This window comes from Cyrtonyx montezumae, unplaced genomic scaffold (assembly GCF_038088225.1).
Source record: "Cyrtonyx montezumae isolate F1298 unplaced genomic scaffold, pur_monq_1.0 scaffold_3, whole genome shotgun sequence".
Taxonomy (NCBI): domain Eukaryota; kingdom Metazoa; phylum Chordata; class Aves; order Galliformes; family Odontophoridae; genus Cyrtonyx; species Cyrtonyx montezumae.
This window is the reverse complement of record NW_027072034.1, coordinates 72,447,268-72,465,025: the sequence shown is the minus strand read 5'-3', so window position 1 is coordinate 72,465,025 and position 17,758 is coordinate 72,447,268. Positions and strand designations below refer to the sequence as shown.

At 42.6% G+C, this 17,758-nt stretch overlaps 1 protein-coding gene across 1 annotated transcript; it reads right to left on the bottom strand.

Annotated features, from left to right (window-relative positions):
• Positions 1-233: 233 nt before the first annotated feature.
• On the bottom strand, positions 234-9,919 carry LOC136053339 (protein maelstrom homolog). The gene is made up of 12 exons (XM_065744103.1): positions 9,788-9,919; positions 9,140-9,226; positions 8,348-8,444; positions 6,932-7,087; positions 6,367-6,408; positions 5,664-5,791; positions 4,261-4,315; positions 3,618-3,759; positions 2,428-2,490; positions 1,488-1,620; positions 1,136-1,214; positions 234-349 (listed from the first exon to the last, which is right to left on the bottom strand). The coding sequence occupies exons 1-12, from the start codon at positions 9,917-9,919 to the stop codon at positions 234-236; spliced, it is 1,230 nt and encodes a 409-aa protein (XP_065600175.1).
• Positions 9,920-17,758: the final 7,839 nt, after the last annotated feature.

Here is a 17,758-nt window from a genome sequence, read left to right as displayed (position 1 = left end):
ACTCCATCCATTAAGAAACAGAACTACCATAGCATTTCTTTTTAGAGAGGACACAACTTCAAAACATCTTCCAGTAGATCTTCTCTAAGTCCAGTAAGTAACAGTTTCATCATTTCAACAAGAACTTGAACAATCAAAAGTTGCACGTAAGATGAAAAGACAACCAACATTTTCTCCAGACAGCAGTTTATTTCCTTAAGAAAAAGAAAGAGATAGAGATGTAAAGAAGATTTTCAGTGGCTGAAAGATATGCTCAGGTCACGTGTATTTTCCAGCCATCGAGTGACTCCTCTTCCGCGTGTGGTACTTGTTCCATAAGAAGACATCTTCAAAAGGAGTGAAGAATCACCTAATGAAATAGTTTACAAATGAAATAAATCCTTGAAGCTTGCATAAACTAATGGAATTTTCTTTTATATGCTGTGGAGTGGAATGTGTTCAGTATTTCTAACAGGAAAAGTGAGAAACAGGTTCTGCCCTCCATAACCACCAAGTCCATGTAAGATCTCATGATTTATATTTAGAACAGTTTCAGCATTTAATTCAGTGTGTGTTATCCACGCAAAAACATAAGGTGCAAACTCAGAGTTCTTACAGTTATTTGTCTTGCAAACCTTATTCTGTTCCATTTTGAAGGTTAGCCACATATTGCACAAATGAATCAAGTGCACATACTTTATATTAGAAAGATTTTAGCTCCAAGAAGAGGACTTGGAGCAAAGTTTTTTTTTTATAAATCCAGGAGTAACAAAATACTTGCAAGAAGTATGTGCAGAGTCAAATGGTACAACTCCAGAAGAGAGATGGTATTTTAAAGGTTGCCCTGCCTCAAAGCATCTAAACATGCAAGAAAGAAGTAAATATGACAAAACAATAAGGTGTTATAAAACAGCAGCATTCATGAGAAAAATCTGATTTTGTATAGACCTACTGACCGCAGTTTTTGGTCCAGTAACAGTGTAGTTATTTCATCTAGAGAAATTCAATGATATCTGCACAAACCTAGCTCACGCAGAGCTGAGTTCTATGCTGCTGACAGACAGTAACTTCTGAGCCCAGAAATTTGAAAAAGCTGCAACTGGATTATGTTTAAATACTCTCTTTCCCTTTACAAATGAGGAAATCTCGAACTCACATCTAGAAGGGACAAGATCTTGAACTCGACTTGGAGAAAGGATGCATTTACCCCTTCCAGAACCCCTGGCCTTCATTTCCTGCAGAAAGAAATAAGCATTCAAAATAAGAAGTCTTCTCTAAAGTGGCATGCGTAACTATTTGTGATACCTGGGAGTAGTAGTAATAAATAACACACCACAAGAAACTGCCCAGCTAGAGATTATTTTCCTTTTCTCAGTCTACCAAGTATTCCTCAAAAAAAAAAAGCATCCAAAACAGAAGATGGCTAACCCGAAATTACCAAGTGTGTTCTGTCTAGAAGACTTGAGTTAACTTGAAATAACACAGGAAAACAATTTGAAGAACCTGACCTGAAAACGTGCAGCATCCAGTATCAGTTGCCTCAGATTGTGACTGAAGCGGAAATACAAGTCTTCAAGAGGCAGGTGAGCAGCTGTCAGTGAGACTCCATACGAACCAGCGAAAGATCTACTGATGCAATAACTTGACCAGGGAAATAAAGAAATCAAGAAAAGCTTTGTTAATAGGGTTGTAATGCTTATATACAGAAACACAGCATTCTTAGATCTTCAACTGACAAGGCCACCACAGATCAAGACGCAGAGATGACAGAGGGCAAAAGGATATTGTCAAAGCAGCTAACAACCCTGAATGCTTCCAAGTTCACCAGCATATTCTATCAAATTAACACAGTCACTTCCCCATGCTGTCAAATGTAACCACTCATAAGCATTAAATCCATCACTGGAAATTTGCTTAATACTGGTTGTTTTTTTTAATAAAAAATTAATTACTATTTCTCTCAAATAATATTACTACTATTGACTGAGATCTTAAACTGCATTTCTTTCCCAACTATTTGTCCTTCCCTCAACCTAAAAAAGAGAAGCTTGCGTATCTACATTATATGTAAAACAGTATACAAATTTCTAGAGATGGACTAAAATATACTGAGAATTTCCCATCGAACTGAAGCTTAGTAAACCTCTGAAGAAAAACACTGAATTTGAACAAAGAACATTTCTTTCAGCTCTCCAATAGCGAAGGTAGTGATGACCAAGTGATGGATATTATCATAGACATCACGTTATACCAAACTGCTACAGCAGCATACTGCTTTACAGTATTAATACAAAAACTAAAGTGAAAATAGAATGAAGTCCTGGAAGTGCAAGAAATAAATAAAACTCAAGATTCAGAATCACCGTGCTCAAAGCAATCGGGGCCAAAAAGCGTGTGTAACAAAATGAAATGCCATCACACTGCAGACAACTCCTGTGAAATACTCACGCCATTTTCTTACAGGATGCCAAAGCACAGTAAAGTATATCATTCTCTTCATGCCACTTGCACCTACATAAAATGAAACGGAGGTTTACTGTCTAAGTATCTACATCTTTAATCAACGCGAACAGTTGGCCTGATCAGAAGGAACAGGAGCAAACATCAAAGGTTATCTTTTGTCTCAGTGATCATCCATTTAAAATTACACAGATGACCAACATTTACTAACAGATCTAGATGACTTATGTAGAGTTGAGAACTGCACTTAACCAGCAACCTTCCAGACACTGTGGCAGAGACAAAAGGAAACCCCATTAAATTCTGATTATCTTTAAGTTTCCCACTACAACGAAAATCCCTCTTAATACAACCATCCCCGTTTCATTCTGCAAATGTTATGAAGTACTTTTTTTTCCTCCGTTCTCTTTAATGCTTTCCTCTACTGTGAAGTAGTAGTTTCTTTCAGAAGGAAAGAAACAGCAGTGATTACTCAGTGATCTAGATGTCCATAGCATAAGCAGATTTTCAGGGATAAGTGCTAGTAGACAAAAAATTCAATAGAATTAAGATCAAATTATTAATTCTTCTTTATAACAGAAGCATACTTCAGCTTTTCTCCACTGTTAACTGTATCAGTGCTAAGTATTCTGCAATGCCTCTAGGTACTATATAATAGAACACAAGGATCCAAAAGTAGTAAAAACAGTAATTACTGTTCAAGACATGTAAGGAAAAGAAGAAAAACAATCCTATGAAATACATGCATTCTAGCATTATAAAAAGAATTCCTTCAGGAAAGTGTGAGATGTAACTTGACTCTTGAGCTTGTTTTCTGCCACTAGAAAGCACATCTAGCTCATCATCACAGTTGCAGTGTGAGGTACATACTAAAATCCAGCTTCTCAAGGCTCTGAATCTCCTCACTTCTATGACTTCAAGTATCACAATATATTTTCTTTTTTTAACTGTCCTTTAAATCAAGCTCCAGACTCAGCATTAGAGACACCGGTCTTTTTTTTTTTTTTTTTTTTTGAAAGATAGCAACGCACATCTCCTGTTTTAGCCACGCTGTGATAAGAAATCTTTTGATGAGATGGTTTCCTGAAGAATTTAGCCTAGCTGTGCACAAGCTGCACTTAAGGCACCCAGACACATCAGAACAATACCCATTTCCACAGAAAAAGAAACCAACATACCTGGTATTACTGGAAAAATCCCACAGGACAACATTTAGCTCTCTAAACACCCAAGCGTTGGATGGCTCCTTTTGGCATTCCTTCTGGTGCAGTTTTATTACCAGGTCTTCTACAGTAAGAAGCTCCAGAGATCTCCGAACACCTATAGCCCAGAGGAAATCCACATCAGCATAACATCCACTCTTTTCAGCCAGCCTTTGTTCACTCTTCATCTTCTTCTATCCCTACAGTCACGTAAACCTCAACAAATTATTCTGCCACTGATATTAATAATATCTGGCATTTTATCAAGGCAGGTCCTATACTCTCTCAGTTTACTCCACTATATCCTACCTACAGGCCATCTTTCCTCAGAAGCTGCTAGTTCCCCCATCTGTTCCCCTACACTCACCTTCTCAGTAATCTCACTGCTTCTGCACCTTTTTCTGGTTGTACTCTTCATCTGCTCATTAGCCGGTTAGCTGACTAACCATGCAGCATTTATGGGGAGGGAGAGAAGAAGCACACGCAACAGTTCTAGCTATCAGTATCAGCTTTTATGAAACTCCTGAGACCTGAACTCCTTCTGACAAATACAGCAGTCCATGATCAGATAACCCTCCTTTCTTGGAGAAACAAAAGCCAAAAACAACTGTTTTCCCACCTGCTACACTAGCCATTCGTTCAAGACACCAGCTGATTCGGAATCTGCCATCAGACTAGAAAAAGAAAATCTCAGTCACATTCAAGAACATAATAAGTACAGTATATAATTTAATATCTGCAAGACCTCAGGCTGCACTTAAAAAAAATCATTCCCAAAACAAAAGTCCATGTTTATATACAACCTCCCGGAAAATTACCTTGAAGAGGAATCAAATACCAAGGCAGTCTTCCAACCAAATCTCAGGAGAAATTCTGGGCTAATACATGGAGACAAGTTAACTGTTAACTCATACTACAGCCATCTCTACTAACTGCTGTATGTTATTTTCCCTCCATGCACAGCACTTGTATTTATATATGGAGCCCAAGATCTAGATCCTCCACTCCTTTTATGAGTTAACTAGCACTAGGCTCAAGGGGAATAAAAAAAATTATATATAGTTGGCACGATGCTTACATTCCTCTGAACCTCAGTGTTTTATTTCACTCATCAGCAATTCAGCAAAAATAAGATGTACAGCATTCTCACGTGAAAAGTCATTAAAGTGTAAAAACATCCTCAGAGAAGCGAGATTACCCAACTATTATCCAGTACACTCAAGTTAAGTACAATCTTAAAAATTCCAAACAGTGTCAGAACAGTCTGAAATGCTCATCAATAGACAGAGCCAGACACGCAGGCTGTGAATAAGTAGGCAGAAATTGTGTCGCTCATTTCTGGAAAGGTTAGCTTCTTTCTCTAACAGAGCAGGGGTTTGTATGTGTGGCTAGGTGTGGAAGGAAAAAGAACAAAAAAGGAAGCTTGCTTATTTAGGTTCCATATCATTTTTAGTTCCTGCAAAAAGCTGGAAACAAAAAAAACAGGTTTCAACTGCCAAACTTATGTAAGGTAATTTCTTTCTATAATGGAAGAAAACTTTGAGTGTGTCATCGTCCCAACCTCCCCCATCACTCATTTGCACACAGAATGCGCATTAGAGCAAAGTCTCTCCTTGATTACCCACTGGAAGAGAACTCAGGTTTTGATTTTGAGTGCCTTACTTTGACCTTGTGTAGGTTAAGACAAATTACTAATACCAAATGGTATAGTTAGTCAAAAGAGATTGTATACTTTATCTTCTGGATAATCCTTCTAAACAGACAATTGATAAGAAGAGAAACACTCAGCTGTTTCCAAAGATTGAAGCTCGCAAAAGAAACTCCACAAGGGAGGGATCTCTTGCAACAAGAGATCCTTCCCTGATGGTGGTCAGCCCTTAAATGGGGTCCGGGAGAGGTGGAGTCAGACACCACCCCTTCCAGTCATACAGGTGCACTGCCTTCACCTGTGCTCCCACAGCTGCCTCACTGCTCACCTCAGGTGATCAGTGGTTCAACAGTTCCCTTACACCCTGATCATACCTTGCAGTAAAAACGAGGACAAGCACCTCCAGCTGGCTGGGCAAACTTAAGAAGTTCACGTATGACAACTGGGTAGCAAGTACGCGAAAGACAAAATCCAGACAGAGGAATCTTATGAGTGGCATCACCTAGCAAAAGGTGAAGAGGATAAAATTTTAATTTATGAGAAATTTTGTTTCTTAAACCACCATCTGCCCTCCTCTGTAATTTGATGTATATACATCTATACTTAAAAACAATGCCTCTCTTTCCCTACAGAGAAGATGTGTAATTGAAGCTACGAAAACCTTATTTCCTGAAAAAGGCTAGCAATCTGGGCTGTGAGCAGATGCATGCACATCTACCCCTTTTGAGAGGTCATTATCTAAATACTTGACGTAGGATAACATAAGCCAAGTTTGTTCCCTGTGCACACAAGGGGAGTAATTGTACTAACGGAAAGAGACAATCTATAAACACTGCTTAAGAGTCACGAGGGAAACACAGCAGTGAAGAGCTCTGCTGTTTGAGGGTACAAGAAATAAGCAAGGTGACTGCAGCAAGCTGTCCTCTCACCCCTTGCTCTTCAAAAGATGACAGGAAGTCCCCAGAAGGGGAAGCTTCCAGGTGAGACTTACAAAACAACTGGATATAGAACAGATAAGCAGAATCCAAAACTGTAAAGCCTTGCATAGCACTCTTCTTCTCCTCCACTGATACTCACTAGCAGCCTGGCAGTGATACCGAAAACCAAGTGGTGGTACTTCTGCAGAAAAACACGAGGAATGGGAGAAAAAGAAACAACCGTCATCCATCACCACAGTGACAGATCCTTAACTCTGAAATAGGCAGCAGATTTTTATTTATACAAAGGAGCAGCTTCACCTTCCCCTGTGGCCTTGTACAACTACCACAACTATTCTTGAAAAAAAATATTTTCAGTTGCATTCATTTGAAGAGTATATTGCATTGCATTTATAAGTTAAGCCCAGAACAAACATTCCTCAGCACGAAATAAAGCACAAACATCAGAAGTGCCCTTTGGATTTATTCTGCCCTCTACAAAGCTTCATGCAGACCAAGTACTTAAGTAGATGTTCAAAAGCAAGCAGAAAACAGCAATGCTCAGTTATTTAAAGTAGAAGTCTAATCGCTTGTAGCTAAAGAAAGAAACCTATCTTAATATCAGAAATCTAATGAGCACAGCAGCAACTGGCACTAGAAAACTTCCCTCTCAACCCAGAGCAAGATGAACTACTTCCAGGCTACCCCCCTTCCTTGGAAATCACCTGCATCTATGAAGTGATGGAAGTCAGCCATTATGCCCTCCTTCAGGGAGTACTTGACACACCCGATTTCACAAGGGAGGAAGCGCTGATCACAGTGGGACGGCAGCTTGCCGTGACTGTAGATGTCCAGGAAATAGAAGATGTCTGCAACCACAGCTGAAAGGAAAAAAAGAGATATAATTTTGTTACTTTAATTAAAATTAGAAAATAAAGTATCTTCTATTGGTTTTGAATGACCAAACAATACTTTAACTAACAGTCACAAACGCTACATAATGCTGTTTCTGAAGTTAAAGATAGTACCCACCCTTACACTGTGCCCCTCATCAAAACAAGTAAACAAAAACCTTATTTGTTCTACTGAAATGATGTAGTAGGCTAGATTCTATGATACTCAGCACCACCTGTCCCAAGCTTAAGTTCTGGCACTACTTTACATGGATCTTGATTTCCACAAGCTGCAGTGGGAAAGGAAGACAGACCTCCTGAGTGGAGCTCTTTTCACAAAGAAAAAAAATGAATCCGGTATGGGCAACCACGCAAGACTTTCACTGAGAAATATTAAGGAGCAAGATCATAAAACGCATCTCGGACTCAGCTGAAAGATCAGTTATGCCAGCTCAAGTCACCATCATCAACCTGATCAAGTTTACATTATAGCAACAGCTGAGCATAGATTCTGGCAGTGAGAAAGCTAACAGATATTACACTTTTTCAACAGAGCTACTATTTTCTGAGCCTGCATAACTATGACATGTTCAAGAGACTAGTTAGGTAAAAGGCTTGAGCAGAAACTTGACCAAACAGCACAGATACAGCTTCTATTAACTGGCTGTTTAACTTCTATTGCAAGTGTCACCATCTATCATTTTCCACAATAAAACATGCTTGTTACTTAATTCTAATCCAAACATCCATTTGAAGACAAGGTACAGATGGTAAAAAGCTTGCTTTTCAAGACACGTGGAAACTAGCCAGGATGTCCCACAGGTACTGACCAAGTACTTACCCATTTATATCATTTATATTATATAGGTGTTAGATTAGTTTGAGCTTCTTGCCCTTGGATCTCAGTACGAACATTCTATTATCCCAAACTTGGATTAGGCCTTGTAAATCACAAATGTCAGAGCAAAAAGCCCTGAGGGAACTGTAAGTAATGTATTAGTAACAATACACCCATTAAGCTAAAAGAAAAACAGGTAGTGGAATTATTTCAAGGGATGCAGAGGAGCATTTGCACCAACTACACGAGGAAAGGTCTTCGTGGGCCTACACCATCACTAAGAACAAGCACACATCTGACAAAGGCAACTACTGCCAAAATGAAAACTATCTTCGTACGGGTACAACACAGAATATCTTTAGAAGGCAAGCTTTTATCTAACAGCACCGGCTACTGTAAGATCACTGTACCCTGATCACTCATCCATGATATAGCAGAGGCATCAAGAAGAGATGTCACTCTGTACGTCTCTGTAGTCACGTGAGCAGGTACTGGATTCTTAGGGCCCTAGAAAAGATGAGAAAACTCCATCAACTAACTCTAATGAAATTCATCACCTCTTACCAAAGAAAGACAGGATGTCCACTGCTCATTATGGCTAAGTGGAACAAATTCTTAGTGTGTATACAAGTGCCTGAAGACTTGAAGGCTAAGGCAAGAATACTAACAGAGAACGGTTATCTTAGTACCTCAATCAACACACAGTTGGAAGGAATTTCAGCTAAGCTTCTGAAGTGTAATAGAAGTATTAAAAAAAATTGTTTTGTTCAACTTAATGATGCATAGAAGGAAGTTTTCAGACTGAAATCTTCAACAATTCCCACAACTTTGATAAAGAAACCTCAAAACGCTCATTTGCCTTTGATTAGGATAGGTATTCATCTGAGCTGATAAATCCCTGAGTAACTAGACTTTTCTGTGGCTATGAGACCAAGAGGGAGTTGCAGTTCTATTAATAAAGTCCTGCACATCCATACACGAACAGTGAGCTCTTAGGGCAGCAAAAAGATTTGGGCAGATGCCCAGAAACCTCAGAGGCTTACACGATGCAATCTAGGCATAAAGTGTGAGTAACATCCACATTCACATTCCAGATAATTGTCTCTGCCTGACAAGGGCTGATAATTATCAGTTTACAGTACTCAGAATGAGCAATTAGCCCCATTGATGCAAACACCACTTGCTCCTTCCTGCACCTTTACCTCCTTGGCTGCAGCTTGCAAGGATTTCTTTTCCTTCCACTTCAGAGCCTTCTCTGCATAGACCATCTTCTCCTCCTTTGTCAGCAGCTTGAAGCAAAGAGAACCATCAATGCCTCTGTACCTCTCCCTTCAGCAACCCCACAAATCAACGTTTCCTTGCTTCCAAACGGAGTCTGTCAATTCTCACATAACTCCCTCACAAAGCCGTTTGGCTTCAACGCAGGGCACCCCACGAGCACACGCTCCCTCAGCACCCAAAGGCGCTGCCATCCCACAGAGGTCTTCCCCTGAGGCCGCCCTCCATTCTCCCCAAGCCCTCTCCCCTGAACAACAGCCCTCTCCCCTGAACAACAGCCCTCTCCCCTGAACAACAGCCCTCTCCCCTGAACAACAGCCCTCTCCCCTGAACAACAGCCCTCTCCCCTGAACAACAGCCCTCTCCCCTGAACAACAGCCCTCTCCCCTGAACAACAGCCCTCTCCCCTGAACAACAGCCCTCTCCCCTGAACAACAGCCCTCTCCCCTGAACAACAGCCCTCTCCCCTGAACAACAGCCCTCTCCCCTGAACAACAGCCCTCTCCCCTGAACAACAGCCCTCTCCCCTGAACAACAGCCCTCTCCCCTGAACAACAGCCCTCTCCCCTCACCGCCCACTCCTGGCTGAGGTGAGGAATGCCATCGCTCACTCGGCTCACGGGCAGGCCGCGCTGCCGCAGCAGGGGCAGATGCTCACGCACGAAGAAATAGTAAGGGCTGCGAGAGCGCTGCGAGCGAGACATGGCGGCCACACGCCTCGTCCTCCACAGCCACACCACCACAGCGCTGCAAAGGGGCGCTGCTGGCGGGGAGGGAGTACGGCGGATTAGAGGGCGCCTGCTTTCCTTTTAATGTGTGGGTAGTGCCGCCTCCTGCAGGTGCAGAGTTGCCGAAGGCCTTGAGGGCTCTCAAAGGCAGTTAACGGCCTCAGCAGCGGCCCTGGGACGCCGCCCTGAGCTGGAGTTCGTTGAAGCTCGAGCCTGGGGGGCAGCCTCGTGGCCCGAGCTTGGTTTTGAGATACGTAACAGGAGTGTGGAGGAGCTGAGAAGGCGTGCATTTGCTTGGAAAGGCAAGCTTAGTTATTAAAAATATTTTGAGAGCTCATGTCTTAGGGCCGCAAAAAGATTCCTGGGGATAGAATGCTTTCCCTATGAGGACAGGCTGAGAGCTGGGGCTGTTCTGCCCCAAGAAGAGAAGGCTCCAGGGAGACCTGGGAGAGACCTCTCTATCTAAAGCTGTAAGAAGGAGGAGGACAGACTCTTTAGCAGAGCCTGTGGTGATAGGACAAGCGGAAATGGTTTCAAACTAAAAGATTTAGAGCGAATATAAGGAAGAAATTTATTACAATAAGGGTGGTGAGAAGCAGGAACTGGTTTTCCAGAGAGGTGGATGCCCCATCCCTGGAGACACCCAAGGTCAGGCACCTGATGGAGCTGGAGGTGTCCCTGTTCGTTGCAGGAGAGTTGGACTGGATGACCTTTAAGGATAAAACCGTTCTATGATGCTGTCTGTTACAAAACTGAGACATCTGTATAGACTCTTGTGGGTTTTTGTTTGTTTGTTTGTTTTGATATATCTCATCGAGTACCTGATACTTGTTTCATTGAAAATTTGCATGCTGAGCCACGGTTCAAATAAGATAAAAGCTGGAAACAATCAGATGTATATCATCATGGTGAGCAGCATGAGTTGCTTCCTCCCTTAAGCCTTCTATTGATCTCTCTCAAAGTACTTGTCACTGGCCAGAATAAATTAAAAACTAAAAGGAAATTAACAGAGCAACAACCACAATTAACTGTAGAAGAAAATTTTAATCTGTTACCAGAAGGGATTGTGAAATATGATTGCCTGCAATGGAAGACTGTAAGTTTGATCTGAAGCAGGGTAACTGAAATGGCAGTGTCAGCATAAGATCTGATTAAGTTCTAGCCAGATTTTTCTTCTCCTAGGTGTGTGATGTCTGCCACATTGCTTGCTGTTCCCTTTACCTATGGGGACCACCTTGATGGGGAATCATCTTCAGGATGTGGTTGCAGTTCCTGCATAGCCTGCGTGGTGTAGCAGAACAAGAGCCAGCTCACTGCTTCTCATGCAGCCAACTTAACTGAAGGTGTCCCAGAAATCTCAATAAAAATGTAGCTCTGGCTTGGAAGATTCCTTCCAATCTTCTACCACGGAGTGAATTTACTGTAAACCTAGACACAAGGATCAAAAATACTTCTAAAGACTTCCATGTGTTTCCAAAGGACAACTTTGCCTTTTCCCCTCAGTGTAGCTTCTTTCTTTATCTTCTGTCTAGGTAACTGAGTCTGTTTAGCTTGAAAGGAGGTAACTGCTGTCTAGGCTAAAATCTTTAACTTAGCTAATTGCGTTTGTCACTGCCGGAACTGCTGGCAGATAAGGTCAGATCAGATTGCTTTTGCATCTCACTGGTGGCTGGTTTCTCTGACGGTTAAAAAAAGCGGATGCAGTTCAGTCTTCTGGAGGCTCTTATATCTTGTTCAAATCCAATTAAACAGTTTATGTTATGCTGTTTGTGAACCACTGAATGGGTTTGCTCTTAAATTTATGGGAAGAGCCAATAACATTACTAAAAACATATAAAATCTTGATGTGAATTTAACGAGAATAACTTTTTAAAGTCACTATCACTCTTGTGCAAAATCATTTATACCTCAGACTAGTTCCTGATATATTAATACTAAATGTCTCAAGTGAGACTGCAAGAAATAACTCATCTTTTAAATACAAACTTTTGCAGAATCTAGCTTTTTAGCCCCAAAGGTGAATATTTCTTTTGTATTACTGTGTGAGTGTTGCTAGAAGTGAACCTGTGCACATTTGCTTTCGTTTCTTTCACAGTGTGCTTTTCTCTCGTGCAGCTTTGTGACCCACCCTTTAACAGTCCATCCTTTTAAAAAATTCAGATAATGTGTGCATCAACTCTGAAAAGGACAAGGTTGCAGTAATAGCACTCCTAGGGCCACATGTGTGGTTGAAAAATAAAATGAATAAGCAACAAGGAGGGAAAGGTTTTTCCTACATAAGGTTAAGGAAGAGAAAAAAAAGAGGGCAGAGATCATCTTTGGAGCACAGTGTCATCAGTGTTCCTAGCCCTGGCCCTGGGAAAATCTCCCTGTGATTGAACTAGAAACTCATGTTTTAAGTATGCAGTTGCCTGCTGTTTAACTTAGCTGGCAGAAGAGGCCTTTAAAGCATTTATGCTGATTTGTAAATAATTTTTGCAGCATTGGGGCCGTTCCAGGGGATAAAAGCAAGCGTTGTGCCAATGTTTATACGTTACTTTTTCACTAACTACTTAATTCAGTGAAATTACTCAATATACCAACACCTGACTATTAGATCTCTGGCTTGGAAATCCAGCTCCAGAACTGGAGACCTGTGCTTTCCCATCCATGTATGTATTACATGTCTCAAAAAATTGCATGTCACAAAATATGGTCAGTGTACACTGAAAAACTGTCAGGAACTTTGTTGCCACTAATGCTGCTTCATTCATTCAGGATTTGTGGCAATGACCTTCTTTCCAAGAAACCTCTTACAGCAGTTTATCAGAAGGATGAACAAAGTTACTCTAAAACAACATGGCAGCAATTCCATTTAATGTTGCCCAGTGATCCACTAAAGCAGTGCCTGCAACACATTTGGGGAGAAGATGGGGAAGTGAACAACACTTAATGAATTCCTAGGAATTAATGTATACATACCTAACGTTGATACTCACACCCCTCGCAAGATGGGAACTGAGCAGAAATGGAGTGGCACTCCAGACAGTCAATAGTATATTTCTATTTGGTTATGTTCAGCTTTCAGACGGAAGAATACACACGCATATGCTTTATCTGTGCATGAAAAAGAAAGCAACAACAGAACACCAGATTTTAAGTGCTCACAAACCATTTTCCCATCTGCAGGACTACCAAGATCTGTTCGCCAAACTGGGAAGAACAGAACAGTATTATTCTGATAAATCATTAATAGTACGCTTGCTGAAAGAAATCTTGCTAAGATATTTATATATTATTTTTTCCTCCTTCTAATAGTACCTCGGAAATCTAGGAGTTATTTCGTGTGTAATGAAGTGTACAAAGGAAAAAAAGAAGTCCATTTCAACAATCCAGCAAGCCAAAGTCAAGGCAAATGGCCACTGTTATACTTGTTTCACTCACAAATCTATCAAGGAAGGCAAGTGGGATGGTGAGGCATGATTTTGGCTTGGCAAATCCACGCTGACCGCTGCCACTCTTCTCCTCCTACTTCACATACCCAAAAAAATGTGTTCCAAGAGGGCTCAAGCCACGATCTTTCCAAGAAGCACGGGAATTTATCAGTTTATGGTTCCCCAGACTGTCTTTCGGCAGATAGGTGCAATATATTTGCCTTCCATCCACTGTTACACTTCTCATGCTTTCTGAGACCTTTTCAGGACAGAACAGCTTTGCAAGGATATCAGGCAGCCTTCTCATTCTCATAATCTATATTTCTGGGGTGACTGGGGGTTCCCAAGAGTTAACCATGTTGGAGGCTGAAATAAGCCTCACTGGTAAAGACTGTCAAAAACATCCTATTGTGACTGGCCCAGGGGCTCCATGTATACTTGGTATTGATTACCTCAAAAGGGGATATTTTAAGGATCCCAAAGGGTATCAATGGGCCTTTGGAATAGCTGCTGTGGACGCAGACAACGTTAAGCAGCTGTCTGCTTTGCCTGGCCTATCAGAAGATCCGTCTGTTGTGGGGTTGCTCCAAGTGGAGGAGCAACAGGTACCGATTGCTACAAAAACGGTGCACAGACGGCAGTACCGAACCAACAGGGATTCCTTGCTCCCCATTCATAATTTGATTCGTCAGCTAGAGAGCCAGGGAGTGATCAGCAAAACTCACTCACCTTTTAACAGCCCCATATGGCCGGTGCGTAAAGCCAGTGGAGAACGGAGGCTGACGGTAGATTACCGTGGCCTGAATGAAGTCACACCCCCACTGAGTGCTGCTGTGCCAGACATGCTACAACTCCAGTACGAACTGGAGTCAAAAGCAGCCAAGTGGTATGCCACCACTGACACTGCTAATGCCTTCTTCTCAATTCCTTTGGCCACAGAATGCAGGCCACAGTTTGCCTTCACCTGGAGGGGCGTTCAGTACACCTGGAACCGTTTGCCCCAGGGGTGGAAGCACAGCCCAACCATTTGCCATGGGTTGGTCCAAACTGCATTGGAACAGGGCGGTGCTCCTGAGCGCTTACAATACATTGATGATATCATTGTGTGGGGCAATACAGCAGGAGAAGTTTTTGAGAAAGGAGAGAGAATAATCCAGATCCTTCTGCGAGCTGGCTTTGCTATCAAGCGAAGCAAAGTGAAAGGGCCTGCACAGGAAATTCAGTTCCTAGGTATAAAGTGGCAAGATGGACGTCGTCACATCCCTACAGATGTGATTAACAAAATCACTGCCATGTCTCCACCCACCAGTAAGACAGAGACCCAAGCTTTTTTGGGTGTAGTGGACTTTTGGAGAATGCATGTTCCAAACTACAGTCTCATTGTGAGCCCTCTCTATCGGGTGACGCGGAAGAAGAATGATTTTGTGTGGGGCCCTGAGCAGCAGCAGGCTTTTGAGCAAATTAAGCAGGAGATAGCCCGTGCCGTGGCCCTGGGGCCAGTGCGGACGGGACAGGATGTAAAGAACATCCTCTACACTGCTGCTGGAAAGGAAGGTCCCACTTGGAGTTTGTGGCAAAGAGCTCCTGGAGAGACCCGAGGCCGACCCCTTGGATTCTGGAGTCGGGCGTACAGGGGGTCTGAGGAGCGCTACACTCCAACTGAGAAGGAGATCTTAGCCGCGTACGAGGGGGTTCGAGCTGCTTTCCGAAGTAATCGGTACTGAAACGCAGCTCCTCCTGGCACCTCGACTGCCAGTGCTGAACTGGATGTTCAAAGGAAAGGTTCCCTCTACCCATCATGCTACTGATGCCACTTGGAGTAAGTGGATTGCGCTGATTACACAGCGAGCTCGGATGGGGAACCTTAGTCATCCAGGAATCCTAGAAGTGATCACGGACTGGCCTGAAGGTAAAAAGTTTGGAACAATACCAGCAGAGGAGGTATCACGTGCCAAAGAGGCCCCGCCATATAATGAACTACCAGACAATGAAAAGAGATATGCCCTGTTCACAGATGGATCCTGTCGCATTGTGGGTAAGCACCGCAGATGGAAATCTGCTGTGTGGAGCCCCACACGACGAGTTGCTGAGGCCACTGAAGGAAAAGGAGAACCAAGTCAATTTGCAGAGGTAAAGGCTGTCCAGCTGGCCTTAGATATTGCTGAACGAGAGAGGTGGCCAGTGCTTTATCTTTACACTGACTCATGGATGGTGGCAAATGCTTTATGGGGGTGGTTACAGCAACGGGAACAAAATGGTTGGCAACGGAGGGGTAAACCTATTTGGGCTGCTGAACTGTGGAGAGACATTGCTGCCCGAATAAAGAATATGGTTGTAAAGGTGCGCCATGTAGATGCTCATGTTCCTAAGAGCCGGGCAACTGAGGAACAACAAAATAACCATCAGGTAGATCGAGCTGCCAAAGTTAAGGTGGCTCAAGCAGACTTGGACTGGCGACACAAGAGTGAATTATTTTTAGCTCGCTGGGCCCATGAGACCTCTGGCCATCAAGGAAGAGATGCAACATATAAATGGGCTAGAGACCGAGGGGTGGACTTAACTATGGATGCTATTGCACAGGTTATCCATGACTGTGATACGTGCGCCACAATTAAACAAGCCAAGAGAATGAAACCTCTTTGGGAAGAAGGGCGATGGCAAAAGTATAAATATGGGGAGGCGTGGCAGGTTGATTATATCACCTTGCCACGAACTCGCGATGGTAAGCGTTACGTGCTCACCATGGTGGAAGCAACCACTGGGTGGCTTGAAACATATGCAGTACCCCATGCTACCGCCCGAAACACCATCTTAGGGCTCGAGAAACAAGTCCTGTGGCGACATGGCACTCCAGAAAGAATTGAGTCCGATAATGGAACTCATTTCAAAAATTCTCTTGTAAATACTTGGGCCAAAGATCATGGTATTGAATGGATTTATCATATCCCCTATCACGCACCAGCTTCTGGTAAAATTGAAAGGTACAATGGGTTGTTAAAAACCACATTGAAAGCAATGGGTGGCGGAACATTTAAGCACTGGGAGAAGCATTTGGCAGAAGCCACCTGGTTGGTCAACACTCGAGGATCCATCAATCGTGATGGTCCTGCCCAATCCAGATCTCTACCTACTGTAGAGGGAGATAAGGTCCCTGTAGTACATGTAAAGAACATGTTGGGAAAAGCAGTTTGGGTCCTTCCAGCTTCTGGAAAGGGCAAACCTCTCCGTGGAACTGTTTTTGCTCAGGGACCTGGGTCCACTTGGTGGGTGATGCAGAAGAATGGGGATGTTCAGTGTGTACCACAAGGGAATTTGATGTTGGGCGAGTGCAGTCGGTAATTCCATGTATATACTTATATATGTTGTGTGTGTGTGTATATAATGCATGTTAATCACTGTTCTTCTATACATATATATCAAACATGATGTAGTGATGTGGAATAAGGGGTGGAATGTCATGGTTTTATGATTTTTGGTACTGGTATTCCACATCGTAACATCATGTAGTGCATTTAGAGTTAAAGAGTTAATGCTCCAGCTCCGTGGATCAGCGATAGTTCCAGGTATACCTGTCTCAGAAGAGAAGAACAACTCCATTCCCCAGAGGACTTTGCGATGCTTTGCGTTCTTACGTGTTTACGCTCAGAGGGAAAGATAAAAACTGTCTGCGGTCACGGGACACTCTCTTTCCTTTTGGGATCGACTCAGCAGTGGGTGCTCGCTGCCGTCCGCCTTCAGCGTTAGCGTAAGGCCTTCGGTTTATCGGACACTCTCTCTTGCTCATTTTATTTGATTTATTAGCTTTAATTCCAATTATATTGTATTACATTGTGTTATTTTGCTTTCCGATATCTTATTTAGTAAATTAGCTTTCCTCCTCAGATCGCTGCCGCTGTTTTGTTCCTAGGCCCATCTCCCTTTTCCCTTTCCCCCTTCCCTGGGGCGTGGGTCCCCCGCACCAATCGTCACAGAACCGGGCCGAACCTGCCCGTAAACCGTTTGACAAACTGTCACCACACTTTTTCATAGAATATCTGCTTTTTTGCATCGAATGACTACTCGAGTTCTCAGTGGGTGGAAGAAACCAATTCTGAGCAATCCTTTGAGACCATGACACTGTATACTCTCCAGTGCATCCTGTCATACCTCCACTGCTCTCTCCATTTGTAGAGAGTTACACTGAAATTTTATCTTCCATATACAGATGAGGTGAAGGGGGTTACTAAAGAAAAAAAATAAAGCAGCACTTGTTTAAAGCTGGAGTGGCCACTAAAGAATTTCTAATTCAATGATGTTGCTAATCACTCTTGAATTTGCACTCCATCCATTAAGAAACAGAACTACCATAGCATTTCTTTTTAGAGAGGACACAACTTCAAAACATCTTCCAGTAGATCTTCTC

Bases quoted from the DNA above. Each gene is read 5' to 3' on its own strand.
- LOC136053339 (XM_065744103.1), bottom strand. From the start codon at position 9,919: ATGTCTCGCTCGCAGCGCTCTCGCAGCCCTTACTATTTCTTCGTGCGT. The intron at 3,760-4,260 runs GTGGGAAAACAG...TCTGGGCTATAG, and splicing joins ACGAATGGCTAGTGTAGCAG to GTGTTCGGAGATCTCTGGAG. The intron at 1,621-2,427 runs GTGAGTATTTCA...TCCCTGGTCAAG, and splicing joins GCATCCTGTAAGAAAATGGC to TTATTGCATCAGTAGATCTT.